The sequence below is a fragment of the Schistocerca americana genome, chromosome X (assembly GCF_021461395.2).
Source record: "Schistocerca americana isolate TAMUIC-IGC-003095 chromosome X, iqSchAmer2.1, whole genome shotgun sequence".
Classification (NCBI taxonomy): Eukaryota; Metazoa; Arthropoda; class Insecta; order Orthoptera; family Acrididae; genus Schistocerca; species Schistocerca americana.
This window is the reverse complement of record NC_060130.1, coordinates 132526783-132553397: the sequence shown is the minus strand read 5'-3', so window position 1 is coordinate 132553397 and position 26615 is coordinate 132526783. Positions and strand designations below refer to the sequence as shown.

Sequence of the window (26615 nt, the reverse complement as noted above, 5' to 3'; positions counted from 1 at the left end):
TTTTTCAGGGTGCACTCAGCCTCGTGATGCCAACTGAGGAGCTACTCGACCGAATAGTAGTGGCTCCGGCCAAAGAAAACCATCAAAACGACCGGGAGAGCAGTGTGCGGACCACATTCTCCTCCTATCCGCATCCTCATCTGAGGATGACACAGCGGTCGGATGGTCCCGATGGGCCACTTGTGGCCTGAAGATGGAGTGCAAAGATATATATAGTTATGATACACAAAATAGACTTCTTGAAAATCTTGAAATGAAACAGCTTAAATTAACTGAAAATGGTCCCATAAATGTACATGATTGGTCTGAAGAACATTCTGGACAGTGAGTGGTTTGGCCATCCATATTGCCTGCCCTAAATTCCATCAAACATTTATGGGACATAATCGAGAGGTCAGTTTGTGCACAAAATCCTGCGCTGGAAACACTTACACAATTATGGGTAGATGTAAAGGCAGCATGGCTCAATATTTCTGCAAGGGATTTCCAATGACTTGAAACTTCCTGGCAGATTGAAACTTTGTGGCACACCAAGACTCAAACTCAGGACCTCTGCCTTTTGCGGGCAAGTGCTCTACCATCTGAGATATCCAAACACGACTGATGATCCATCCTCACAGCTTTACTTCTGCCAGTAACACGTCTCTTTCACAGGAGAGCTTCTGTGAAGCTTGGAAGGTACTAGAAGAGATACTGGCAGAAGTAAAGCTGTGAGGATGGGTCGTGAGTCATGCTTGGGTAGCTCAGATGGTAGAGCACTTGCCTGTGAAAGGCAAAGGTCCCGAGTTTGAGTCTTGGTCTGCCACACAGCTATAATCTACCAGGAAGTTTCATATCAGTGCACACTCAGCTGCAGAGTGAAAATTTCATTCTGGTTCCAATGACTTGTTGAGTCCATGAAGGTGTCAAGTTGCCACACTACACCAGGCAAAAGGAAGGCCAACATGATATTAGGAGGTACGTTCAAATGTGTGTGAAATCTTATGGGACTTAACTGCTAAGTTCATCAGTCCCTAAGCTTATACACTACTTAACCTAAATTATCCTAAGGACAAACACACACACCCATGCCCGAGGGAGGACTCGAACCTCTGCTGGGACCAGCCGCACAGTCCATGACTGCAGCGCCGTAGACCGCTCGGCTAATCCCGTGCAGCTATTAAGAGGTATCCCATGGATTTTATCACCTCAGGGTATTGGCACAACTGCAGTTTGATGATTAATGACTAATGTCTCTCATTTGTATTATTTAAAATCATACTTGACACTTACCAGGATTTTTAACAGATTTTGTTCATAGGTGACACCAGCGAAACCTGTCATCGGTGCCAATTAGCCAGACAAAAATAAGCAAAGGTTAGTGTAGGTCTTACACTACAATAAAAATACAATTTCAATGATGAGGCTGTGCCTATTTATTTATTAATAATTTTTCAATCATGGTTCTATTTTTGAGATACAAATAACCAAATCATTTTATAATTTAAGTCTATTTCTCTTATTAGTTTTTATGTTCATTATTGAAGATAACACTAATGCACATAAATAGAAAGTGGCAAATAGCACTAGTAATTTCAGAGCTTCTCTTGCCAGCTGTGGATATTCTTCTTTTCTCTTCCATCCAGAAGACTTCAGACTTTTGCAAATTAAGTTCCATTTTAAGCATGCCATCAGCAACAAAATCTATAAGTGTTTCTTTCTTCTTTCACCTTCATGCTCAGATCATCCTGTTGTACTGAAATATCCAAAAAAAGGATGTAGTGTCCATCCTTCTACACAGTAACTAAATAGTTTCTCTTCCAAATTATGCAAGCTCTGTGTCATGCAAGGGATATGAGAATCTACTACCATCCCCTGCTCCATTGCAATTTCTTCAACAATCTTTCAAAGTAAGGGCAAGACTCATCTTTTGTAAAGATGTTAATAAAAAATGATGTTTTGCAAGGTATCCTTTTAATTTTATCCTTGACTGTTATAATATTTACTTTTCTCCCTTGGAAGCTCTTATTTTAACTATTTAGGTGGCTAAAAAGATCTGTGAGAAATGCTAGTTTTAGTAGCCAAACCGAGTCACAAAAAATTTGCATATCCAGATTTAGAACATCAGCAATTTAGCTTTTAGTTCCTGAACTCATGTCACTACCTTTCCTTTGGAAAGTCACCTGATTTCTGTGTGAGAAAGCAGATTTTGATGGAGCTAATCCATTTCTTGAAAATTATTCAAAACAGTCGAGTTTGCAATGCTTTACCTTTAAAAAAAAGTTCACAACTTTGATCACCTCTCTAAGAACACCATTTAAATCAGAAGGCAAAACTGTGGCTACCAAAGCTTGTTGATGAATAAAGCAGTGTGGCCATGAAACATTTGGCATTACTAATTTTAATTTTGCAACAAACCCACTTATACTGTCAGTCAGAGCTTTAACACCATCACTACAAATGGCAGTACCTTTTGGCCAACCAGTCACCTACTTCTGAATGCTTTAAAAAAACATGTTGTACAAACACTGGCCAGTAGTGTTTGGTGAAAGTGCCTTGCAAAATGAAATGTCTGCCATGGTACTTTAACCTGCTTCAAAGTGCACATGTGCCATAAATTGCACACAGTCTGAAACATTAGTAGATTCATCAAACTGTAAAACAAAATGTGGGCTCTTCTTTAATTTTTTTTTACTAATTGCTCTTGAATGTCACTGACCACATCGTTTATTGAGTGTTCAGTGATACTATCAGAAGTGTTATTCTTTTTTGCTTGTTTGCCTCCTGCTTACTTAATATAATTCCAACCATATCCAGGCTGCTGGTAAACCAAGATTCTTGACATCTGTATGCAGCTTCCCTGCTTTATTGACATGGTATGCGACTCATAGCTAGGTAACTACGCTTTCTCATTGACACTGGATGCCCAAAATCAGATAAAAAAATTCTTAAATCAGAAAAACAAATAAATAATCAATAACAGAATGTTATTTTAATCAACAAATGGCAGTACTATTTTATTACCTGAACCATAGTAATTTGGTGCTGGTTAAGTGTTTTCAGTTACATTTTGAAGAAATCCAGTGGTTTATCAGCTTTCTCGGAATGTTTAGTTGACAGGTGATGTGTATACTTTGATCATTTCATCCTCTCACATGAAAATACTTCATCACAAATTACACATTGAGGTGTAGTATTCATGACAGTAAAACCATATTTCAAATAACTGTCATCATGAAGTCTATTTTTTTTTTATTTTGATCTGTTTCCGCCATTGTACCAGATGTGGAGGGCTGTGCAGATCTTCTGAGAAATTTGTCCGTTTTATGCTCACCTGAAGCAAAGTGCAAAGACACAATAATCATGCCCATACTCCCTGGCGTACTAGGACAACTGACTGAAGTGAGGGGAAACACATGCCTATGCGACCACTGATCCCTTCTTGCCCCCACAACTCCAGCATGGCAAAGAATGTATCACTGCCTGAAGAGTACTGTGACCATCTTGCACAGTGCACTTGATTTCTCAATTGTATCAATAGAAATAAATTAAATATGTGGCCTTTGAAATCAGTGACATAGTTTTATTATGGTTGTGGGGATCATCAGAATTTTTTTACTGGAAAGAGGTTGAAAAACACTGCTGTAGTGTGTTTATCCTTGTGATATGCTTTTTTCATTTTTTATTTATTTATTTTGGATAACCTGATTTTTTTAAAAATGATATAAGGTCAAATAAATAATGCAACTATCTCGTAGTAGTGGTGGGTGTAGTAACATAATAGGATATTAACATTCTGATTAGTTTTCTATTATATAAATAATGAAACAATATTCCTTTACATCCAGTTTTGTACCTAACAGGTCCACAATTTTTTAAATTTTAATTTTAATTCTAGAGTTGTGCAACATCGTGGACAAAGATAGTTTTAACAGTCTGATAGTATGATGTTTACTTACATTTTTAACCCATTTATCTGCACTGTTCAATACACAAAGCACCTTGATTCAACCAGCTACTAAAGTGCCTTATGCACGATGCCTCATGATTACCAGTGGCCACATTTTCCAAACTGTATAGGAGAACTTATGTTTGGCTGTCATATGTGTAACAGGACCACAGGAAATCTAGAGACTGGTGTTGAGTCGGACAATTTGGATGCTAATTGACTTACAATCTCAACAATGTGAGGTATTTGTTGAGTCACAATTGTGGCTTGTTCAGCTTGTGGTAATTATGGCAACAGTGGTGATACTTGTAAATGTAATGTTGCTGGCAATCATAGAAACTTCAGTGGTTCGGATGAAAATGATAGGCTACATGCAGTCACTGAAGAATAGTAGCATTTCATTGATAATAATATGAACCATACTAGATTTATTAATAAAGAAAAACACAATTTATGTCATTCTGTGCTACAGATAAGAATGTTTTAAAGCCACACCATGTTTTAATTATATTTTTTGATGAGGAAACAAGTCGATTGCCATCAAAATAATTTAAATGTTGCCCAAATTTTGTGACAACAAAGTTATTTCAAGTGTGTGGATGGTGCTGGAAACAAGTGTATTGCAAAGAAATTTTCAGGCTTTGGCCTTATGTACCTGAGACTAATAGTATATCTGATAATATAAAATTACTGGAACATAAATGTACTGTTCAACAGTGTGCTTACAATAATGAGCAAAAATTGTTTTCGTATAGTTGTCTGTCATTCATAGCATAAAGGACAGGGAAATAACAAGTTAAGAGTCTTCTGTAGGCTTTATTGTTGAGTAATAGCAGCATGAAAGTGAAATGCATCTGATGTTGACAAAACATTTGGTTACATCTGGGGGGGGGGGGGGGGGGGGGAAGAATGGAAACAGGAAACTTAAATCAGAATAGTATCAAAAAGTCATCTTCAAATTTGTCTTCAACACCTCAATAGTAAATGCACCATACTACATAAAACTAATCACAAAATGAGGAACTTCATGGTAGAAATTATGAAAAATTCGCTTAGAGTGTTAATTGAAAACTAATTATTGCAAATATCATGGAGCTGGCTAAGATTATGTCTCAAAGTTCAGTAACAGTAAATATTCATTGCAGCTGCCTGATAGTTATACATGAAAAAGGCAAAAGGAATAGGTAAGTGCAGAAAACATGCCAGGAGTATTGCTTGAATATGTTAAAACTGACTGAAGTTCTGAACGTATGAAAAGAGGGAGGCAGGTGCTCACACACTGTAAAACTGTAACAGATGACTGCCCACTATCAGATTCACAAACTCATTAATGGCATGTGTTTCCATGAGTCTCACTGTGAACTGTGGTTTATTCAGCTCATGACATATATTTGAAATCCATATTGTTTACATACAAGAGATAAGTCAAAAATTTACATTACAGTTATGGTGATTTTTACACCAATAAATAATAATATAACACTAAAATGATATTTAGGTGAACATCATACATATAGAGTGAGCCACAGCTCCACCAACAAATGTTCAGAGATGATAGTAGGCACTATGGACTGAAAAAATAAAAAAAATATTTATTAAACATGGGCTCTAAAATGCATATCTTAAGAGCTATAAGTACTTGCTCAGTAGAGGAGATGTATTTCATAATAGTGCAGATGAACAAGTGATCACAGCTCTTAAGGTCCGCTATTTAGAACCTATGTTTACTGAATATTTTTTCCTTATTGCGGTCCATAGTAACACCTCTTGGAAATATGGAAAGCAAAGAGCTTTCAGTAGACGAAATGTGTCTCACAGTAATGAAGGTGAGCTCTTAGGGTAAGTGGACTTAAACTCATCTGCATTAACTTTATAATAAATTTTCATTTCCATGTATTAATGTGGTTGTTTCTTGTATTCCACGTGTGAACAAAATGGTTCCCCTCAAATAATTCCTGTTTGATAAACAACATATATGTAAGGGCAAAGAGTTAATATTTGAAGTTTTCTAAACAGTGGTCAACATGATTCTTTATGATGTTTGGTGCACATACTCCAAATTATTTTTTCTGTAGCTCTACGATGTCGTAATTCTAGATAGCTGACATGGGACACTGGTGCAACCTGCCTGGTTGTCAGGTCACTAGTTCTGAGTATGTTATTCATGATAGTGATCCTAGATGACTGTTGGGTTTTCACCTGTTATCACATGCCACTTGTCCTAAGTTAAAGCCCAGTTATACTAAGTTTAAACCTCACCAACATCACAGCTTAATAGTTTACCCCCATCCCACTTGTGCTGTTTAGACATATACCACCCAATTTTGGAGCTGACTTGCCTTAAGTTTACACATTTACAGGAGGATTGGACCAGTCTTTATTTAAACAAATACCACACTGGGGAGAGCTCCCCTTCTGTTGGCTCAGACATGTCCGTAGCAAAGTTCACAACCAGTCCACACACGTAGTACTGCACCAGTCTTCAGTGGTCCACTCAGGTCACTCCATTGGGCCAGGTTGCTGTCACTGAACTGAGTGCTGATGCATTTTCTTGTCTGGTGCCACATCATGTCACATGGCTCCCACTTCTCCATCTTCCCCTCTAACCCCTCAACCGCCAAACAGCATGATGGCCAATGCCCCCCACCACATGATATCACTGCCTGGTCACTCCATAATCCAGTGCCTTATGGTCATATGAAGTCATTCATGCACGTGGATACTTGCACTTTCTAATCTCCAGACTAGCTCCATTCATACAGCAGACAAAGACATTTCTCCTCTGCAGCCTTGTGCATGGCAGTTATGTCCATAAGCTCACTCAGGGCACATAATCATATTTTTCACCCACCAAGAATTTAACATGGAAATGCACTCTATGACTCTGTTCTAAGACAAACATGTTCTCTCCCCTTTACTATCACCATACCTGCTGGACATGTCAAAACCTAGCTGCTATATATGCTGCCATTTATAGCCAACCACCTCTCCACTACATGAAAATCCATTTAGTAGATACAATTCTAATGCAAAGATGTTTTTTTCCCCAGTAATCTTAGTCCACAAGCAATGGACAGAGGTTGTCTAATGACTAGATGTACTCCACAAACAGAGGATATGATTCTTGAAACCAAGATGTTGCAAGACAGTTCAGATATCTCAAACACCGGTTGCTGAAGTGAAGAAAGATGAACTGCATCCATATTGTTCCACATTAACTCAACACTAGAGGCCAGAAGACGGCATTTGATGAGTACAGTTTTGTGAATGGCTTTTGAACCAGTTGGAAGATAACAAACATTTTATAAATAATGTGATATGGACTGATGAATCTAGCTTCACTCGTGAAGGTATTTTCAACCACCACAATAGCCATTATCGGTTGGAACACAACCCACATGTCACTCATGAATGTGGATTTCAGGCACACTTTGGCATAAACTTGTGGGCTGGAACTGTGGGAGGAGTGCTTTTGGGACACTATGTATTGACAGACAAGTTGAATGCACCTCTGTATCATATGTTTCTTTGCAATACTTTGCCTGATGTATTAGAAAACATTCAGATTGCTGTACGGTGACAGGTACAGTTTGAGCATAATGGTGCACTGCCACACTTCAGATTGAATGTGCATAACTACTGTATTTAAATGAAGTGTTCCCATGAAAGTGGATTGGTTGCGGAGGTCCAGTGTCCTGGCCTCCATTTGACCTGGACCTTAATCCACTAGATTTTTGTTTGTGGGAAGTGGAGACACTTAAAGGAACAAGTTTATAGTACTCCAACCATGGATATACAAGACCTTATAGCTTGCATGCGGGCCACTTCGTCAATGATAGATGCAGATGTATTGCACAGTCCAGCAAAGTATGATTCAGTGAATTGCGAAGTGTTTGTGAATGCAAGGTGGTCGATTTAAACGTCTTCTCTAAAGTTAACGTTGGTCATATGTGTACATAGTGGCTCTATGAAGATAAGCCTGTAACTCAAACATACAGACTGGAACTATTGTGTGTAGCATAATGTGCAACTTAGTGTAGTCTACCTATTGTGTTTTGTACCTCACTGGATACAGACGATCTTAGTGTATCCACTGTTATTTTCTGTTGGCTTTATTTGTGTCATGGATGAAACAAAGTGGTCATTTATAACTGTAAGAAGTTTATGATATGTCTTACTAGGAACCCTTTGAGTGCAAGGTTGCAAAAAGCCAATCATGTTTATGTCATTCGATGGCCCACAGATTGTCTATCTTGCAACCACAATATTGGCTGCTCATGGCAACAGGAGGCAGGACTGAAGGTATTCAATGGTAAGCACAGCATGAGGCTATGGAGTGTAGTTGAACTGCTTAGTCAACGAGTAATTCACAACAGCGCTACAGTGTTAGTGGTGTTGATACAAAGCAGAGCAATGGCGACAATAAACAAAGTAAACAATGTGTTATACCTACAACAGCTGCCAAAGTTGACATTTGGTCTGAGAGGAACCCAAGGAATTTCATAGAGTGAGAAGGAAGTGGCAGAGGAAGACAGCAATATGACTGTGTAGTGCATAAGAAAAACTATGGATATTCAAGGGGAGGGACAAGGTGCACTTGTTAGAAAAACTGGTGTTTGTGAGTTTCAAGGATGCTCGATGCAGTTTACAGGATGTGCATGACAGTGACTTACTACATTATGCACATCAAATTGCACATGACATAGATTAATTACAGAAATTTTGAGGGATGCAGTGGGTGGTTTATAACTTCAAACAGTGCTACAAAATTATAAGATGTAAGATAATGATATTTGAAACAAAGTGTCAACTTTACAGTGCACAGGAAACTGTGGAATTAGCCTCAAAATTTGTAGATGAGATATACAAACTTATCTCATCATTCAATAAGGAATTTGTTTTCAACTCGGATGAAGTGGGTGTTGAAGAGGAAGTGCATATGAAAGGATCCCTGGAAATTAGAGGTACCAAGAGAGTATACAATTATGTCAGTTTTAATATACATGGTAAACTGGTTGGAATGTTATTTATTGTGCTGTGAGAAGATGGAAGCACTCTGCTTCGTACAATTCTTTCTTGTGTTCGTGATCTTGCAAAGCCAGAAGGGAATATTTACATCACAGCGAGGAAGAATGGAAAATGAGCATAAAAGAATACAGCTGTGGCATGAGCACTGCTTTTGGCCAATAGCTGGTCAACATAACTTGCTTTTGCTGGATTCCTGGTCTGTATATAAAAATCATAATCCTTGAGAGCAAACTACCCCTCCTGAAAAGTGTGTGATATTGCAATTCATACCACCTGGAATCAGTGGACAACTTCAGCCTCTGGATGTTTTCTTTTTCTGTGCCAATAAAACATGCTATCGCACTATCTGCAGCTATGCCTTAAAGGATAGCCAGTTTGACAATAAGCTCCACAATAGACTGTTTTGCATTCGGTTGCGTGCCATCACATTTCATCAGTTCTCACCATTCTGTTATACCAATATGATTCTACATGCATTGTTTAAGAGTGGATACCTAGCTGAATGTCCTGCACAGTTTGTAACTCCCAAGAAGGTCACCTTCGATCTTCGTGGTACAAACCCTTGTGATCACTGTGTCAAGCCATTTTTCATTCGGTGTTCCTCGTGCAAATTAATGGTTTGTTTTGAAGGTTTCTTGGATGTCAACGAGATCTATTTTGTGAAGTGTAATACAAACATCTCGCAGAAGGTTGTTATTTGCACTTCCTGGACACTCATTTTCTGTTGCCCTCCTGATGGCAACAGAACTAGTATTTTTCCTGTCATAATCGTTAACACAGCATTTTCAAATGAGCCTTACGAAAGATTGAACTTGCAAGCTCACACTCAAGGGGTTCCTTATTAATATTTCAATAAAGGTAACAGAAAGAAATACACAAGGTACTGTATTGTGGAGGTGTAAATTGGATACAATTTAATGCTTTAACTGAAAAAAAAAAAGGTTTGGTGATAACATGACTCTAACATCAATGAGTCTGCAGTCCACTCCCAATGGTGTTGCCTTATGTCACTGAGCTAATGGGATAGCTCTGGCACAGTGCAGAGTTCATGCTGCCGGATCTTGGCCATGCTGCATGCATTTACAGCATTGCCAGAGCCTTGTTTGTTAAATCCCATTTCTATTAAATCTGTTGGTGAGACTAGATTTTGCAAGATATACTTTTGCCTTGAATTGGGATAAGGAGTTGCATGCCAGTTGCCAAGCACAACATTTTTTTTTTCTTCACCCTGTATAATAAGGCACACTGTTGATTCTATGGACCCATAGTGAGGAGGATCTTGAGGATATGGAACATGGCAGAAGTGCATATTTATAAAAGAAATAACATGGTAATATATGTTCCACAAATCCTAAAAAACTTGAAATAATCTGAAAATTTTAAAAATAATTTCATTTAGAAATTAATATAAAACAGATCACATATCTCTAAGTATAAACACACTAAAGTTGTTGTAGACAATTATTATCCAAAGAAAAAAAAATAGTTACAATGCTTGCTTATATGGTTCACATTACCATTCTGAAAAGGAACAGAAGTAAGATATTGCATATAACTTGTGCTATGAGATATCACTAATGCAATGTACATCAACTGCTTCAGTACAAAACCTAATAAATAATTTATATTCCTATGAAACTGAAATTTATTGGCAAGAAAAACGTTCATGAAACCTCCTGGCTGATTAAAATTGTGTGCCGGACCAGGACTTGAAACTGGGACCTTTGCCTTTCAGGAGTAAGTGCTCTATCAGCTGAGGTATCCAAATGTGTCTCACAACCTGTCCTCATAGATTTATTTCCACCAGTACCCCATCTTCTACCTTTGAAACTTAACAGAAGTTCTGCTAAACTTGCAGGACTAGCGCTCCTGGCAGAAAGGGTATTGCGGAGCTATGGCTCAGTCACAGCCCAGGGAATGTTTCCTGAATGAAATTTTTCATTCTGCAGCAGTGTGTCCACTGATATGAAACTTCCAGGCTATGGATAAGCGACGTCTCTGCAAGACTTTCTTCCACGAGTGCTAGTCCTGCAAGTTTTGGGGGAGAACTAATTTAAGCTTTGATGGCGGGATATGAGGTACTGGTAGAAGTAAAGTTGTTATGAGAGGTTGTGTGTCATGCTTGGTTAGCTCAGCTGGTGGAGAATTTGTCTGCTCTATCAACTGAGGTATCCACTAGTCTGGCATACAGTTTTAATCTGCCACATCGGCACACACACTGCTGCAGAGTGAAAAATTTCGGTCAAAAAACTTTTATGGTTGTTAACAAATAATTGAAAATGTGTTTTCCTAAGCAATGGTTGCATTTCTGGATCAAACTATATGATTTTTAAATGTCCACTTTGTTTCCTTTTTCCTAATATTGACTCCACAAATAGTACTGCCTGTCTGAAAGAAAGATAAATCATTTATAACACATTCATTAAGGAATAAACACACTGAGGTGACAAGTCATGGGATACCTCCCAATATCGTGTCTGACTTTCTTTTGCCCAGTGTGATGCAACAACTCAATGTGGCATGGACTCGCACAAATTGACCTCTCAATTATATCCCATAAATGTTTGATGAGATTCATGTTGGGTGATCTGAGAAGCCAAAGCATTCACTAGAACTGCCCAGAATGTTCTTCAAACCAACCACGAACAATTGTGGCCCGGTTACATGGCACATTGTCATCCATAAAAATTTCATCGTTGTTTGGGAACATGAAGTCAGTGAATGGCTGCGAATGGTCTCAAAATATGTGAACATATCCATTTTCAGTCAACGATCAGTTCAACTGGACCAGAGGACCCAGTCCATTCCGTGTAAATGCAGGCCACATGATTATGGAGTCATCACCAGCTTGAACAGTACCTTGTTGACCACTTGGGTCCACGGCTTCATGGGATCTGTGTCACACTCAAACCCTATCACCAGCTCTTACCAACTGAGATCAGGACTCATCGGACCAGGCCACAGCTTTCCCATAGTATAGGGTCTAACTGATACGGTCATGAGCCCAAGAGAGGCGCTGTAGGCAATGTTGTGCTGTTATCAAACGCACTCGCGTCAGTTGTCTGCCGCCGTAGCCCATTAATGCCAGATTTTTCTCCACTGTCCTATTGGGTATGTTCATTGTACATCCCACATTTATTTCTGCAGTTATTTCATACAGTGTTGCTTGTCTGTTAGCACTGATAACTCTACAGAAATGGTGCTGCTCTGTCGTTAGGTGAAGGGTGTCAGCCACTGCATTGTCTGCGATGAGAGGTAATGCCTGAAATTTGGTATTCTTGGCACGCCCTTGACATTGTGAATCTCAGAATATTGAATTCCCTACACATTTCTGAAATGAAATGTCCCACGCATCTAGCTCCAACTACTGTTCTGTGTTCAGAGTCTGTTAATTCCTGTCTTGTGGCTATAATCATATCAGACATCTTTTGACATGAATCACTTGTGTACAAATGACAGTTCTGCCAATGCACTGTCCTTTTATACATTGCATGCGTGATACTACCTGCCATCTGTATATGTGCATATCACTATCCCACCAGCTTTGTCACCTCAGTATGGATTGGAAACTGGAAGTTTGTATTCTCAGTTATTTAACAAGCTTATGCAGGGTGTTTTTCCAATTCATATCACAAATAATTTGCACTACATGCTTTGGTACTCTGAAAATAGCCCAACTCAAAATATTATAGCCTGTGACAACGGAATAAAATACACAAAGTATATCAGATATTCCATTTTTACCTCTTCTGTTAAAAATTTGTTTAGTTCTAGGGTATGCTCCTCCCAACTGAATTAATTACCTGCTCATAATGTCAATAACACTGTCAAACTCTAAATGTTCTCGTATGCACATATTGTATATTCTGAACTGAATATAACATATTCCTCCAAAGCTTAATGAGAACGAATCAACTAGTAGCTGTTAATTTTCGCTAGTGAAAATTCTTTCTAAATCTATACTATTTTGCTACCCATCCATACATTTGAATCAACTGCAGACGAACAAAGTTTGGCAACATTATCGAGGCAAGGTAATTAATAAACACATGGAACATGTAAATAGTGCCCAATTAGATGAACACTAATAGCTACTTACAGAATACTTTCATACTGAAACCGTTTGTTTCCAGTTAGAGAAATAACACTTGAACCTTTTCACAAAATTTTCTGTGACACCATGGTGTTAATTACCTATAACGATGTTGCAATAAGTGCAGTCGGACATCTTTGACACTTTACAGAATATGTCAGTAATTTACTGTTTCATAAGTTAAACATATTCTCACTGTATCTCTAACCTTCTCAAGCCTTTTACTGGTCTTTATATCATATTCGACAGGGTCTGCATGGTAATTTATAAACAATGTTAGTGACATAGTGAGGTCGGGTGCCCTTCTTGTCACCACCCCTCTTCCCGAAGGACAGAATTCATCCACCCAACCTGTATGCATCTAATATTATCCCATGTGAAAAAGTGCAAAAGGTTTCTATAGGTTTGTGAATCATGTAGCTCAGGTGAGATATGGGTACCAGCCTACTACGCAGCTTTTCAGATGTGGGAAAGTGCCTAAAAACGACATCCATCCTACCAGCATACTGGCCCTTGTCATTATCCCCCGGGTGGCTTCAATCTACGGCTGGCACACCTTCCATAATTCTGGAAGCGTCATGTAATTTTGATTGGCTATCTGGGCAGATCAGTAACCTACTCAGTATGGGAAATATTTAGTAAACTAAATTGTGGATCTTAACATATTTTCATAGTAAGATAGTGAACAAGCCATTTACATGTTGCCTTTTCTAATTCACTGTTAAATGTCTGGAACATAGTGTTGTTAAGGTAAGAACACTGATTAGTTAATTTCGTTGCAATGACTAGGATTTTTTTTTTATTTCAAAGGTTTTATGATAGTCATTACTTCTGATGGAATAAGGAACATGTCCATGTTATTGAAGTTGCTTGTCATGGTTGGCCGTTTATATTCCAGAGCAATGTTTACTAAACCTAAACTGGTGCAGAGCAGGGCTGGTTAGCACAACCAGTTAATTGGTGAACGATTCGAAGTTTCTGAGCACCTGATGGTCTATATTGTATGGTGGAGTCCCACATGGGTCAGTTACTTTCTTCACTTGGGGACTGGGTAGTTCCATTATCCTAATAATTTCATCTTCATCGCAAAGACACACGAGTCCCTTAAGTGGTATCAAACACAGGGACTTGCACCAAGTGGCTGAACATCCCAGACTGGGTCTCCCAGCCAATAATTCCATATAACCATTTCATTTCTGCGTAGTGCACCCCCTCTCGTTCTACTGTCGATGACAATCAGTTTGGGAGCAATTACTTGAGCAAAGTGTTGTTAGAGGATCCAGTTATCTAGCAGCTTAATTACCTCCCACTAAGGTGCGCCCTCTGGTTATCTATCATGCAGTCACAGGAGGCAATTAAATGCATGAGACAGTCAGATGATGAAACATGCAGGCAGGCAATGCTGCAGTGTGAATATACTTCACACGTCACACAGAGAAGCAGATACAGTGACGTTAATATTGATCCATGAATCATTCTTGCAAAATTGCTTTTTTCTAAGAATATTACATAATTTATAAACTCAAAAATATGATTTACATGTCAAAACAGACATCAGCTGCGTAGTAACTTTTGAGGGCAGAGAATCATAAACAAGTTGTATGTAACTTGAGTGCATGATTTTATGCCACAGATGAAGGGAATGTTTAATATTGACAATAATTTTAAATGATGCAAATAACGATTTTTCTAATGATGAGGTGCCAAAATATATGAAACTTTTAAAAGGAAAAGCTTGTATGTGGAAGAGATTACATAGCAAAAATGTGTTTCATATCACGTTTCCCTGATGTTCTTGGACTGGACTGAATGTGAACCACCTGGGAATTTATGCTTCTCTCAACAATAAAATGCTTCACCGAGATGAAGGATATTCAACTGTGTATCACCCTTCTGAAGATTCACATTAAGTGCAGTGTAATCCGAGTCTGCATAGATCAGGCATATTTGGACATATACTGGAAGCTCATTTGATTTATGCTGTCTACAATATTTAGTAATGAAGAATTAGCTAAGAATGCTTGAAAGGTGGCAGGAATTGTTTAGAACTTCTGTTTTGTAATTTAAATAAAAAAACTGCATAGTGTCATTTGGGAGGGGGGAAAGAAAACCAAACAAATTTGGTACTTGCATCTTTGTGTATTATAAGGTTTATTAATTTCTGAGACTACAATGATTATTAGTGGAAATGAAAATAGGCTTTCAGTATCTGTAGTGTATCAGAAAGTATCTAAAGTGAATTACACGTTGCCCTATTTGTGGGATTTGAGTAAGCAGCAATACCCTGACTGTGGAGACAGCTGTTTGAAACTGCCTCCCTCACATTTTAGCAGCAGAAATTAGAAGGCTCTGACTGAAATGACACAAAAGCCCTGGCTGAAGGGGGGGGGGGGGGGGGGGGGATGCTACGTCGCTGGGACTAATACAAAGCTTTTGCTTGCCCTGCACACTGCTGTTACCCATGTACATGTTGGTTTATGCTGAATTACTTATGACCAGAAGTTTCCAAATGAGGCAAGCAACTTTGTTAATTAAGGTGCTGTATTTTTTCCATTCATGTAATCATCACTGTTATCTCCCCATTTCACGATTGTGGGCAGGTTCCTAAAATAATCCAATTTTGCATAATTAACTACCCCAAAAGTCAGTAGTTCAGTTGTCATCTTCATTAGCATCAGTACACAAGAGACTGCATGTCATGGATGGAAAGGACATGGACTATTCACTTTGTTCATTAGAACTGTGTATTAAAATACCAATAGATTTTTCCAACCACATAGCCACTTTAAAAAGTTCCCAGTACAGGTTAAACTGCAACATGAATTCTTACTATATCAGGTTGGTTAGAAAACCTACATTAACACACTAACTGCCACACCTGCAGTGATGGATGTTTCACCTACAGGCTGGCAGATACACAGTGTGTCTCTCCTGTGATTGGTGGTTGCCTTGTGTTGATGTTGCCAGCAACCACTATTCTTTGGTGCTCGAATGTTGCCACTCTCCCTTTAAAAATAAAACCTGGAACATCAACTTCTGATCCTTCACCTCCTTTAGTTATATTTTTTAATTGATCAGATGGTAGTTACACACACAATCGTTTAAGACTGGCTTGGAGTGTTTACATAGGTGTTTTCGTTGTCAGGAAACAGTTTCAGAAAAAAAAAGCAGCCATAGAAGGAAAAAATTCTGATATGACATCTAACAAAACTTTGTACATCATCAGTATGTCTCAATGTTCATGTGTTAACCTTTGGAGTACCTCCAGAGCTTACACTATCTGGTGTTACAAATGCCTTTGTGCATAGATTAATTTTTAAACAGTTTAATACATGATGCCCGTGTCTTGATATCATCAATACCATTAATAGAGTGGTTAAACAAATCCAAAATATGAATTTAACATTTCAGCATTTAAGAACAGGGAACTCCAAGGGGGTAACAAAGTTATTGCTATAAAGAAATCTGGTCTCTCTAGTTGTGTTCTAGAACATCTTTACTAGTGCCTTGTTTAAGAACGAACCATTATTTCTGATTTGCCTCTGATTCCAATTAATATATGGTTAAGCGGTAATTATAGGAATGTTTATAACAGTATATAGACTCCAAGGTGCCAGAAACTCAAATTTTCTTTTCAAGTATCAATTTTTAAGTTAAATCCTTTCTTATTACTGCAATTTATTACCAAAGAATCCCCATTTTCAGTTTGTATGAAAAATGCCCCCAAAGCCATACCTTAATATTCATTTCACTGCTAAGCCAGTGCACTTTCATACATCAGCGTGCAGAAGTTAAGGACAAAAGTAACTTTCACATCAAGTGACACAGTCAAGTAACATAGCTCAGTGAAACTTGGACCATACATAAAACCAACTGCCAGAGTATAGCTCAGAAGGTAACGGAAATATGTATGCAATGAGACAAACAGAAATGACATATTTAAAGGCAATAATTGCACTAAAATCACCACACTTTGTGATCCCCGGGACATTACAAAAGATGGGGGGGACAGTTCTTAATAAGGTGTGTAATCATCTGAATGGCAATGCATGCTTTGCAATGTGCTCTCGTGCTGGCCAAAAGGTTAAGGAATTCTTGTTATAGGGTATTCGATTCCTCCACCAGTGCTGTTGACAACTGCTGCACGATCGTTTGTGCATGTGGACATGCTGCAGTGTCTCCACAACACATCCCACAAATGCTTGATTGGGTGTAAGCTGGAGGGGGGGGGGGGGGGGGGGGGGGGGGGGGGGGGGGGGGGGGCACGAGACGGGACAATCATTTTCAACAATGTTCCTGAGTGTTACGTGTTCCCACCTCTCACTATACAATGTCATGACACAGCAAGGAACAGCTTTGTTATGGTGGTCCAGTTGTTACGGTGGAGGGAGGCATAATTTCGCATGGGTGTACTGACTTCCAAATTTTAGAACACAGTACACTCACCTGCCAACATTATTGTGGCACTGTACTGCATTTGGTCCTGACTATTTGTGTGAATGACAATGCATGACCAGGTCAGTGCAGATTGAGCAGCTCTTGGATCAAGGGTATCCAGTGAATTGACTGGCCCATCACCCCTCCCCCATTTCTTCGACTCAAATTCAGTCGAGCACAAGTAGACACACATTTAAGAATGGCCATTTGCACCAACAACCATCCAGCAGTTAACTGCACTGATCGGAGTATGGAACAATTTACCACAGGCACACCTTAACCTTGTTAGCATGGGAGCACGCTGCAGATCATTAACTATTGTCTGTGCTCTCCCACACCCTATGAAGAACTATGTCCCACCTTTTGTAATGTTCAGGGGACCATAATGGCCTGCAGTGACTTCAGTATCATTTGTCTTTAAATAAAAGTGCCATTGCTTTTGTCTAATTGTGTATGTATTGCATTGCCTCCTGTACTATAATGGGACAGTTCTTTTTTTCTAAACTTAATCCAGCTGTTACTTGGCAATGACACACCACGTGAAAGTTAATTCCATCATTAAGTTTTGTGTGTCTGCATATAATTATATATATAAAATATATCTTCCCATAATAGCCTATGGAAACTGTTGAAGCCTTAACTATTGAAATGATGACTTGTCAGTTGACATTCTTGTCACAAGAGGCGGCTGAGAGATGCAACTATATTTCAGGTAGTTTCCATAACTACCAAGGAAACTTTCCTTGTAAGTGTATGTCCATTTAAATTCGTGACATCTTGGCACCAATTAAGCATTTGAAAAATCTCATTTAATACCGAGTAATCAGAAGTTCTCTCACAAGACATACCCAACAGAGGCAATTACTAACACAGAATGGCCCAATAGGCCTCTTTCTCCATAAAGCAAAATGTTTCTGTATTCCCTAAACTACAGGAACAGCAAAAATCTTGTTACATCACATTTAGAAGTCATCCTGTGTTAACAATAGTTGTACTAGCACAATGAACATTAGCATTAAATGTATTTGTAACAATCCAAATTTGACTTTTAGTACACTTACCAGAAAAAGCCACGAATCAAGATAAGCTGCAGACGTTACAGTTTTTAATAGCTATGTTTGAAGTATTCATTGTATGTTAGTGAAATGGTATATCACTCAACTGTAACCAACAGGGGCAGAAGCCAGGCTGTGGACAACAGCATCAAACCCACACTACAATAAAAAGATGAAATGCCTTGTATGAAGAAACAAGTCACAGCACTTATGGAAAATCCATGATGGAATAATGGCAGTGGCATGAAAAAGGAGTGTAGAAAGCTTTTGACCAAAAAAGTCTTCAGGCAAACACACAAACAAATGCAACTCTCACACAACCAGTCTCTGGACCAATCTCTCACCTCAGCAGCTAGATACAGTGATAAAGTGTCACAAGTTGCATTTGAGTGTGTTAATTCAGAAGGTGGCTTTAACAGTCATTTTGTTGTGCCTGTCTGCAACTCAGTGTTTCCACTCTATGGTGAGTAGCAATCTATCCTTTCCACAATACTGTCAAATGTATGTTGCACATGAAAATTTAATAGGAAGCACAAGTAAGAACTTTTAATCATCAAATTACTTCAGTTTCATCACTGTGACTTGTTAATCATTCAGATTATTCTACTGGCTCTACAAAACTGACATGTCACCAAAGTACCACAGAGGAAGCATGTTCTGCCTGATACTTTGTTCTAGAACTTACCCATACTGTTACTTTCAAAATGAAATTTTTTTGCAAAATGGGAAGATCGGCTCATGGCATATATTTGTTGTTTTTTGACAAAGTACTTAGCTACTTCCAAATCAGGGGTCACAGTTACATGCCTCTTGACAAGAGTACTTAGTACCATTGCAAAGGAACAGAGAAACCTTGGGACACTATCATGAGATTCTCAGTCACAATGGTACCCACCTGATTCTAGTCAAAGACTGGCCATGTGTAAAGTGTCAAGATTAACAGATTAATGAAAGAGAAGCTAGCATTCAAAAGGCCTAAGAGTTATTTATGAATATAGTGCCATCTGCATACTTTTCCTCTCCAATCATTGAAGAGAAGAAAAGTTTCAAGAACATTGATCAATTAGCTGTTAGAAAATCTAGAACCATGTGTGGGGAGGAGGGCAAAAGCCTGGAGTTCTGTGGCAAGACCCTAGAATTGCAATGAACATGACAATGAAACTGATGTACAATACCTTAAATCAACATACTTGGTCAACAGGTTAGAATACAATATTACTGCAATAAAATTTGTGGATGTTCAATTTTGGAAAAATCAACGTGTACATTTGCAAGTTAAAGCTATTAGAAATGGTTTCCACTATTGTATTATGTATCCAGAGTGTTCGTAAAATTAAATTTGCAATATATACTGTTCAAGTAACCCAATAAAATGCATTTCATGAAAATTAATGTTAAAAGCAGTTCACAATTATTCTTTCTGGATATGTAGTACTATTTTATTACAGATTCAAAATGTGACAGTAATTAAATCATTCAGCACACTGTGTGTGGTCTTAGAACTTTAACAGACCTTATTGATTCTGTGCAATCAAATTTCACAAAATATTGTACATTTTTTTTGGCAGCAGTGATCTGTTCTACAAAAATGAAACTAATTGCATTAAATAGTATTTATCCTTTGCAACTGGTACTGACTGGGACATTAACCAACTTCAAGCAATTGTGGCGGTCATGGTTACACAAATTTTACAGAGAATGGTCTAATAAAAACAAATCTTTGCTTATTTCAAGCAAGTATAATTTCTTTCTCAATACCTTTCATGAAATGCTCTGAATGTGTAAATGGCCAAGACATCTGCAAGGTAAAAATAGAAATTACACAGCCTTCATGAAATATTAAAATTCCTTATTCTTTCAACTTTCAAACAATGATAGTACTCCCACATTACATTGACATCAATAGGGAATAAACTATCTGGTATGACCAATCATGCTGATGAATGGTCTACTGAACAGTCATCCCAATAAGGCAAAAGCAACTGAAGCATTCTCATTCTGAATAATTTATTACACTTAAAAGTATCTAACAACCACATTACATTACACTGATACAATGCTTTGGCAAACCCAAGTATTCAACACAATTAGCCGAGGGTATAATTTTGTACATTTACTCCTCTGAAATACCTTACATTACAGCCAAATGAATCAATTCAGAGGCACAAGAAGACCAATTCCATGCACTGTAATATCCTTAAGTTTAGGCTCAAATTCATGTATTGCACAACTTCAACTCTAGTTCCTTGCATTTCTCATCAGCTGAAGAATCAAAGAACCAATTACAAAAATATTTCCCTGGCACTTTACCACTAAGGCCTAATCACTGGATCAAAAATGTTAATTTCACAACTAAGGCCTCCAAGAACTGTAGAAAAGTTCTCACTTTGGTGCACCAAGGTATTTTCAGAAACAGTAATGTAATTATGTGCACAGTAATGCAACTGCCAACTTTTATATTCCAAAATTACATTTTTTGCAGAGAAATGCAAATGGTAGGGTTGAAGTTTTACATCAATACTCCACAGGCCACTATTTAGTTTGGCACAGGTATGTAGTGTATGAGTGACATTACTGAGCCAAAACTTTAGGCATCAAAGTACAGGCAGTGGTTTATCCAGGCCTCATTACCTTCTCTCAGAAGAACTGATTGTTCCAACCAGTAAGGTGCTTCTCATTTTAGCATTCAAGGCAGAAATAAAAGCCAAATGAAAAGAAAACTTCAAATTATAAAACTAGATTTTGACATTTTGACATTAACTCAAATACAAACAATATTAAATACCTGAAAGAATTTTAGAGGAATTAGCACAATTTCAAAATTTACACAGTTCAACTTAGTGCTTCTGCAGGTAGCACTCCTGGATTGTCTCAAGGTTCTTAACTACAGTTCAGAATTTTCTTCACATGTCAATTATAACACATCTCAGATGTTTATTTCTCTAGCCTAGTCACAGGCTGCGTCAATTCCTGCCGATACATTCAATTCAGAACATACAATAGATACACACACAGCTACAAACACAATCATACTAAGTTTTTCCTTTTGCCTTCTTTCTGAAGGCAGCCAAACCAATTTTTTGATAGAAGAGTCATAAAACATGCATCCTACATTACATTTAAATTATACTGTAATTAACCCAGTACATACAATCACTTTGAAGCCAAATACTGCAGAAGCACTTAATCTATTAAATATAAATTCACGAAGAGAAACTCAGGCATTTCACAATTAGATTAAATTGCACACAAAGTTCTAGTCCAACTACAGATAATCACAATGATAGCTGTAGACAGTACCTGTTTTATAATACAAAGCTATAGACAGGACATTAACAGCACCTTCTCAGAGATCTTTACACACAAACATTTTCAATGTAATAAACTAAGTTAAAGAAGCACCACAACTTAAGAAATATTAGGAAAACAAATTCAAGAAACTGCAGGTACTGCATTTTGATTCTTGCAAATTTAACTGAAAAATAAATGCACTTCCTATAGGTCTTAAACCTGAAGATAAAAATCTTTATAAAATTTATGTTTTCAAAAAATTACAATTTGATAACGAACACAGTCCGGTGAATACAATGAATTTTAGGACCAATATATGGACATTTCACCTGCTTACAAGAGAAGTGGAGCCGTAGTTTGAGTATGATTCTCCAAAAATTAATATTCCTCCTAACACTACATCACACAAAAGTTAAGTCTCTGAGCCATTTTGTCAAACCTAAAACACACTTTACACCATAAGCAAACTTGCTTGCTGGTTATCTTACAGCAGCTATAAAGAACAAAGACACCAAGTGAAGTATGACCGAATTTTGAAAATGAAACTGAACAATGTTTTTCTATACCTCGACAGGAATGTCTAAGAACACTGGATTCCAAAAAGAGGGATCTGATAGGACAAAGTATACTGGTCTCAGTGTTAATTGGTCCCGAGACAAAAAGCCAAAAACTGATTAAGCAGTAGCCTCTCCATTGGAAGAGGATTCTTTCTTCTTCTCAACTTTGGCTTTCTTCTCCGGGGTTGCTCCTTCAGATCCAGCATCTTCAGAAGCTTCAAGCGACTCTGACTTCCTCTTACCACTAGTGGCATCTGATTCTGCAAATACACAAACCATCAGTAATGCTAGGGTCAAGGTGAGACTGGAAAGCTTCCACAGTGATATATACAAGGCTATCTAAAGATTTTTGAGAACTTTCTGTCTGTTCAAAGAAACTTTTTAAGTTAAGACAGCAACAAATACAAAATGCTGACAAATTCGAGGATTAAATACAAGTGTTCTATACTACGACAAATCTTTACCCTCTAAACTAGTGTTTGACAGCAGGTAATCTATGAATTACTAGCCAAGATTCTAGACAAAATGCTATTAAGAGGTAATGAACAGCCCCCTCTCAATTTTCTGACATGGAATTTGTAATTTGTAATTTTCTATCCCTTCATGAAGTGAATTTCATATCAAATCAACTGTAGAGCAAACTCTGGGACAAGCAACTCCTTGCGCTTCAATATGAACTAGCTTTTTGAAGATACCCTGTACCACAGATTTATGATTTTCTACTACAATCTACGCACAATCCATGTATTTGGTAAAATCGTGTAGGGACACCCTTGCATTTTTCAGTTTGGGTAAGACATCTAAATAATACACTACACATCAAAATACTCTTCAAACTTGTCCGCTGATACAGGTTTTCAAACTTTGAGACGAGGAATTACAGACATTGGCTGCAAGTGGGCATTCATTTAAATCAACAGGGAAAGTTGAATATTTGTGTTTGACGAATTCAAACCCAGTTCTCAACAATGGTTGCTGGATTAAAATCGTGTTCTGGACATGTCAAAGGACACCACAAAAATTTTCCAAATTTACCTAGCAGTTCTGGTTTTATGACAAATGCTTTAAATATGTTGCAGAAACTACACTACAGACCTGTTCTCAGAAACATTTAGCATTCACATTAACTGGCATCATTAACTCAACCCATTCACCTTCCTACCTAATCTAAACTGTTGGCTACACTACAGGTCAGTCTCACCATAAAGCTTTCAGGTTGTCAAACATACTGTAGCCATATACATGTCCACAATTTTACTCTCCAATTCAATATTTGGTTGCACCTTTCCTCACGAAATGCAGTGGGTGCCAAATAACTCTGGTTCTCAAAAAACAAGATTAGCAATTCATATTGCAGGGTAAACCTGATAATCATTATGCTGTTTAAGGAAAAAATTCCGTCACATCTGGATGAACAAAATTTCATTAAAAATTATTTTTGCTCATTTATATAAAAACTTGGGAAGCATATGAAGCAAGAAAGTTTCTGAATACATAGAATAAGTAGGCACCCACAGAATGGAACATTTAATAGGCTGCTAATACAGCACCCTTTATTGCATGGATGAAACAAATTCAACAACCAACAACCCACTAAGCAGTCAAGTTAACAGTGATATGAAAATATTCCATTTCTTACAGCAATGATTCTTTTGGGTATGAAATGGATAAATCTCAAATTTCACAAAGTTCCTTTTATCCTCAGTTCTTTGAAAATAAATCATGAATAGGATCCTCACCAAAGTAATTACTAAAAATCTGAATGGATAATGTCTTTTCAACAAAATGTTCAAGACCTTTACAATACTTACATTTTTAACCATGCAATTTCAATAATTTACTCCAATTACAAAACTGGACATTTTACCCCATCTTATTTAGTGCGACTACACTAGAACACTATTAGAAGACCATAAATGAAGCTACTGAACAGCAGGTACCTTGTGTGTCCAAATTATTGTACAGAAACTCTGCAACTTACAATTCATAATACTACAGCATTACACAAAATTCTGTGCAGCATTCAGAAGGCAAGAAGCCAGATGTAACCCTGAACTGAGTCTACTGAAGACTTGTCACAGTATCACCTTCCGAACCAAACATTTGGGTATGAACAGCTACTATAGACAACCACGTTTCAGGAAATTCAGTAGTTTCTTCAACTACACACATACTGCCTACCAATATTTAGCAATAATTTGAAATTCATGACAAGTTCAAGATAACCCATAATGCAAGGGAAATTTATACACAACATTTGTCTATCTACTTCAAATACAAAGGCTGAGATTTAATCATTGGGTTCCATAAACACTGAAATCCATGCAGTATTAAACTAAGAGTAACTTGCAAACCTTTTTTCTCTGAGCTCTCTTCAGCGTCAGTTTTATCCTCTGATTCATCCTTCTGGACAGCACCATTTTCCTTAGGTCCACTGTCTTCAACTTCCTTCTCTTTCTTATCTTCTACAGTTTCTTTCGCCTCTTTCACATCCTTCGTGGTAGTCTCCTTCGTTTCCTCCCTGTCAACAAGAATTTACTGATTACAAAAATTGTTACAAACGTAAACAAAACAGACCATGCCATCTAATCACTTCTGCATTATCAAACAAGTGGCACTTCAGGAATGAAGTCACTTTCAAGAGAAGTCACTTACACGAACCTCACTATGTCTAAAAACTCAAACAGAAGAAAATTTTCCACCTCTAACTAGGTGGATTTAGGCTTCTTACAATCTAGAAAAAATAATTCGTAAACACCACGAAGTTACCGCTGAAGTTCGCGGGCTTTTTCCAGCCGAAGACTCTGGTTAAATTTGTGCGGAGGCTGCTAGAAACTATTCACTTCACATTTATACACAATTCGATACGTTATACACTATGTTTCATACGAATATACACTATCAAATGACAACCACCAACGCCTTAGCTCCGTGTTATTTAAGAACGCATTCGAATTACGCGCTCTCATGGCGGAAAAATTCAAAAATCATAATACAAGATTATATGGCTTTAGGTTCAAACAATCTAGACCGAGTACAACGCGTTCACATTCAACAGTCTTATCGCGAAAATTCGTTGGGCGTTAAGTTCGACAGGTTCCGATTTAACAGCGAGAGTTTATTCTCAGTTACAAGACACTGGCATCAAATTATATGGAGGCGGTAAAATGTTGACTCCTCAAATTTATCAACGGGCACCGCATACTTATTTATTGAACAGTACCAAGGGCCTTAAGTTGTTTCCTTGGTACATGCGTTCGCTACAACTCAGAATTACGAACACTAGTTGCAGACCACACATTAAAGCGGAGGCAGCCAATTTACTCAATTTATAAAACGAAAATATTTTAAATGTCAATCGTCTTGCAATTTCCCATACCTGGGGCTCCACCTCCCTACCATCCGAACAAACGTTTTCCTTTCAAACAACAAATGAAAAAACTACCAAACATAGTAAACTAATCAAAATTTCGGAAGTTCGTCAGTTTATCAGCAACATACACGGACACGTGTCAGTGAGAAACCTGTCCGCATGCTGGAGAACGAAGACCGGTTTTAGCGTACATTAGTTCATAATAACAGTTTTCAGCGTACAACTAAATATTTACTTACTACAAGGCTGTTTATCGCAAATTTTCGCGAATATTTAACACCTGGTAACTTACGCGCCATATTCACCCACTAGCCCGCCAAAACTTCAGTCACTCACATATTCAGTATATCTAGTAAATTAAAACATTTTCTCACATACATATAAAACTTACTTGGTTTCTGATACTTTATCGGCCATTTTATGTACTTTCTGTTTAAGATTTCTCACAAGAAAACAAGAATCAATGGACTACTGCTCCACTCGCACACGCACCGAACCGTCACTACCAACAGCCTCTGAGCGAAAGAGACCCTCACCGCGCACTTCCTCTATGACCTTCAAAGTAATAATTTCCCGCGTTGAGCAGATGGCTCTGATAACCCGCCTCCCCACCACATTCGGAACGGAACCGTAAAACGTTTTTGTTTTAAAATTTCACAATGCTATACATAATCTAATTTTATGGGATATTATTTACCACCAAAATTGTGTTTAACTGAAACTCAGCTACGAAGAGGGAATGATAAACGACCAAACATCGTCGTCAAAGATATGAAAGACTGTCATTCTAAGTGCTTTGGACGGCCACAACTCGCAGACGCCAGGTTATAGGACATTGCGTAACGTCTGTGGA

At 37.9% G+C, this 26615-nt stretch overlaps 1 protein-coding gene across 1 annotated transcript; it reads right to left on the bottom strand.

Annotated features, from left to right (window-relative positions):
• Nucleotides 1–21451: 21451 nt before the first annotated feature.
• On the bottom strand, nucleotides 21452–26314 carry LOC124554739 (protein transport protein SEC7-like). The gene is made up of 3 exons (XM_047128386.1): nucleotides 26154–26314; nucleotides 24744–24910; nucleotides 21452–22649 (listed from the first exon to the last, which is right to left on the bottom strand). Exons 1-3 carry the CDS (start codon nucleotides 26177–26179, stop codon nucleotides 22507–22509), a joined length of 336 nt encoding a protein of 111 aa, XP_046984342.1. The 5' UTR covers nucleotides 26180–26314; the 3' UTR covers nucleotides 21452–22506.
• Nucleotides 26315–26615: the final 301 nt, after the last annotated feature.

What these genes read in the sequence shown, in the direction of transcription:
- LOC124554739 (XM_047128386.1), bottom strand. Translation starts at nt 26,179, where the DNA reads ATGGCCGATAAAGTATCAGAAACCAA. An exon ending in GATAAAGTATCAGAAACCAA is followed by an intron (nt 24,911 to 26,153) that starts GTAAGTTTTATA and finishes TCTTGTTGACAG; the next exon opens with GGAGGAAACGAAGGAGACTA. An exon ending in AGAGAGCTCAGAGAAAAAAG is followed by an intron (nt 22,650 to 24,743) that starts GTTTGCAAGTTA and finishes GTGTATTTGCAG; the next exon opens with AATCAGATGCCACTAGTGGT.